At 33.7% G+C, this 3,609-nt stretch overlaps 3 protein-coding genes across 3 annotated transcripts in view; all 3 read left to right on the forward strand.

Moving 5' to 3' along the window:
- The window catches only part of LOC117101566 (histone H2B, gonadal-like), a 15,989-nt gene that overhangs the window by 6,700 nt on the left and 5,680 nt on the right, over positions 1-3,609 (forward strand). The window lies entirely within an intron of this gene.
- Positions 253-903, forward strand: LOC117101563 (histone H1.1, embryonic-like). The gene has a single exon (XM_033241545.1). The coding sequence runs from the start codon at positions 297-299 to the stop codon at positions 858-860; it is 564 nt and encodes a 187-aa protein (XP_033097436.1). The 5' UTR covers positions 253-296; the 3' UTR covers positions 861-903.
- The window catches only part of LOC117101569 (histone H3-like), a 3,827-nt gene continuing 3,175 nt past the window's right edge, over positions 2,958-3,609 (forward strand). Inside the window, exon 1 of the mRNA XM_033241551.1 lies at positions 2,958-3,310. Within this exon, the coding sequence (XP_033097442.1) occupies positions 3,007-3,310 (304 nt within the window). The 5' untranslated portion in view covers positions 2,958-3,006. The remainder of the gene's footprint in view (positions 3,311-3,609) is intronic.

A 3,609-nucleotide genomic window follows, 5' to 3' on the forward strand; every position in this document is an offset into this window, starting at 1 on the left:
CACACATACATAATTAACAAAACCTATACTGAAGTAATGAAAGTCCATATAAAGTACCTAATAATATTGTAATGTGAACTATAATGATTTTCTTCTATTATAATGATTTTCAATACGCCTGGCATGGAAGTTTGAAAATACGCGCCAATGCAACAATGTCTTCACAACGATCCTATTAAGTGTTGCATACCAGGTCCGCTTTGAACGTATACAAATTAGCGGATTTGTTTACCTTCGGCATTTACAGTTCAAGTAACGTCTAAACTCGTTGTCGCTAGTAAACAGTTCCTTACAAAATGACTGAACAAACCAAAGCTAAGAAGGCTGCTCCTAAAAAGCCAGCATCTCATCCAACTTACATTGAGATGATCACTGCTGCCATCGGTGCTTTGAAAGAAAGAAATGGTTCTTCTCGTCAGGCAATCGCCAAGTACATTCAAGCCAACTACAAGGTTGATGCTGGTAGCATGAACACCCACCTTAAGATCGCTTTAAAACGCGGGGTCGATAGCGGAAAACTAGCCCAGCCCAAAGGCACAGGCGCTAGCGGATCGTTCAAACTAAACCAGGCTTCAGCCAAAGCAGATGCAGCTGCAAAGACTAAAAAAGAAAAGGCTAAGAAGAAGGCAGCAGCAGAAAAAGAAAAGAAAGCTGTAAAGAAAGCTGTAAAGAAAGCTAAGAAACCAGCTGCCAAGAAGGCTAAGAAGCCAGCAAAGAAGGCTTCCAAGTCACCAAAGAAGGCAAAAAAGTCAGAGAAGAAAGCGACCAAGCCAAAGAAGACAAAGTCTCCTAAAAAAGTTACGGCAAAGAAGCCAAAAGCCAAGAAGGCTGCTAAGTCTCCAAAGAAATCTAAGAAGTAGATGGTGTATTTCTCAAACCAAACGGCTCTTTTCAGAGCCACTATTTGAACAAAAGAGATCAATAGCTTTTTACGTTAAATTAAATATATATTAGATATAGTCCATTACACATCTTTTAAGAGCATTCTAGTACTCTTGGTTTGCATTTTTCTGTACTTTACATTCTATTTCAGATTATCTGGTGGCATACCAATATTTTCTTTCCTTGGTTTTCCTAATGTATATAATGTACATATATATATACACACACGCACACCCAAAGTGATTTTCCTTAACAATTTTATTAAAGTCATGCGAATCAATAAAATTATGTTCCATTTCACGTTTATAAATATGACTTAGGGCCGACATGATTTATTAATTTCCATTTCATATTATGACTGTTTTGACACAAAGCATACAGTTAAAAGCAAGTTTAAGTTTATTACTAGACTCTTCACACAGCATGACTTTATCATCAGCTTATATCTGATATGTTTGATGGAGAACATAAGTGGGGTGCTATAAACATTTAAAGAAGGATGCTACTGTATTTACCTTGGTGTTTTGGGCTATATTAGTCAAACCAATATTATCAAGTAAAATAATGTTAACAATATACAATGCACTTATACATCCTAGATTAACTTATGCAATTACATCATTGGTTACCACGTCTGCTAGTAATTAAAATCGTTTGTACATACTCCAAAAAATACATTAAAAAATATCTGTCATGTTGACCGCTTGCATCCTTCAAATCCTTTGTTTATTATTACTCAAACATTAAATATTTTTGATCTTTACTTAAAAAACTGTGCCATATTTATGTACCAATATTATAAGAATCTACTGCCTGTATCATTTAACAACCTATTTAAGACATTTGAATCATTCCATAACTATAGCACTAGAAATCGAAATAACAAGCGTAGGGCAACAATCTATATCTTATCAATGGGAAAAAATTTGGAATAATTTAAATGATGAATTAAAAGAGTTAGACTCAATAAGCAAATTTAAAAAGCAATTGTCTCAGTATCTTATAGAAAAACATAAAAATAAATGTTAACTATGATAGGTCCATATATTTTTTATGCTATTTCTTGATGTTATACTCTTTATAATTTTGTATATTGTGTTTATATGTATTAATTAATGTTTTTTTTGCAGGGTTACATATTTAAAGCATTTTCTTGCTTATTTTGTAACCCATTCCTTTATCCACTACCTTTGTATTTCTTTTGCTGATAATTGTATTGTTTGATATTGGAATAAAATTATTATTGAATTGAAAAAGTAGTATAGCCACAGTTATATCATAGAGAAAATAAAACTATTCTATTTTCTCTATGGTTATATAATATGGGTTTACATTCATACTCTCTAACTTCTGCATTATTTTTTTGTTCCCTAGATCTGACCCCTAAACTCATGGTCGTATAATTGGAAGTCCGCACAACCACAAAATTGTCTAAGTAGAAATAGCCTAAAATTATTATCTGCTAACTGTAGAATATTTTGGGTCTGATAAACAATGTTGGGTCTAGAACTTTTTTTTTTAGATAGCCAAAACTGAAAGTTATTTGTGTTTTAATAATAACAATAATAATAACAAAAATTGTAAAGCGCACAAATCTACAGCAGTAGTGCTCGAGGCGAAGGTTTTTTAAAATGATTGTGCAACTTATTGAAATTGTTATCGCGGTAATGAGATGTATATTCATATGCATTTATAAAACAATAGATTAATATTAATATACTTATAGCAATCAACATCTTAATAAATATTACTAATTTCATGAACAGGTACCGTGCTATCTAGTGATGGTTTATAAACTTTCAAATAGGAATCAATCAACAGACTATACGCAGTGGGAAATTCGCGCCAAAAAGGAAAAGCAAGATAATTTAAAAATGAAGCTGTAGCTTAAAAATATCAAAGGACACAAACAAAAGCAAATAATTAGACCTCTGTCTAGAATTTAGCGCAATCTACCTTCTTTAAAAACTCCCGCTATTCAATGCAAGTGCACAAGGTCAGTGCATGACTTACCAAACAATACTCGGTAATTCATATTACGTCCGTATACAGGCTATATTAATTTAGCGAATTCTAGCCAACATCACACTTCGGATCGAACTTCGAATATTAACAGTAATCAATATGTCTGGACGTGGTAAAGGAGGAAAAGGGCTTGGAAAAGGAGGCGCTAAGCGTCATCGTAAGGTGTTGCGTGATAACATCCAGGGTATCACCAAACCAGCTATCCGTCGCCTTGCTCGTCGTGGTGGTGTAAAGCGTATCTCAGGTCTCATCTACGAAGAGACCCGTGGTGTATTAAAAGTATTCCTTGAAAATGTCATCCGTGATGCCGTCACATACACCGAGCATGCTAAGAGAAAGACCGTCACCGCCATGGATGTCGTCTACGCTTTGAAGAGACAAGGCCGAACCCTGTACGGATTCGGTGGATAAGCTGTTCATCTATCAAACCAAACGGCTCTTTTCAGAGCCACCATTTGAACAAAAGAGAATAAGTGCTAGCCTAATAGTATTTCAGTTTTTGTAAATGTTTTTATATATCTGTATAGTGTGTGTATATGTATGTATATATATATATATATATATTTTTATTTTTTTTTCCAGTGGATATTTAGTTTGTTTTGTCATTCTTGATCGGATTTTCTCTACTGTTCCGTTTAAACTTTATATTATTATTTGCATTTATGTGGCTGCTCGTTGTTTTTATGGGTTTATCCCATTTGC

Source organism: Anneissia japonica, unplaced genomic scaffold (assembly GCF_011630105.1).
Source record: "Anneissia japonica isolate Jap-2015-1 unplaced genomic scaffold, ASM1163010v1 scaffold17412_len611537_cov169, whole genome shotgun sequence".
Taxonomy (NCBI): Eukaryota; Metazoa; Echinodermata; class Crinoidea; order Comatulida; family Comatulidae; genus Anneissia; species Anneissia japonica.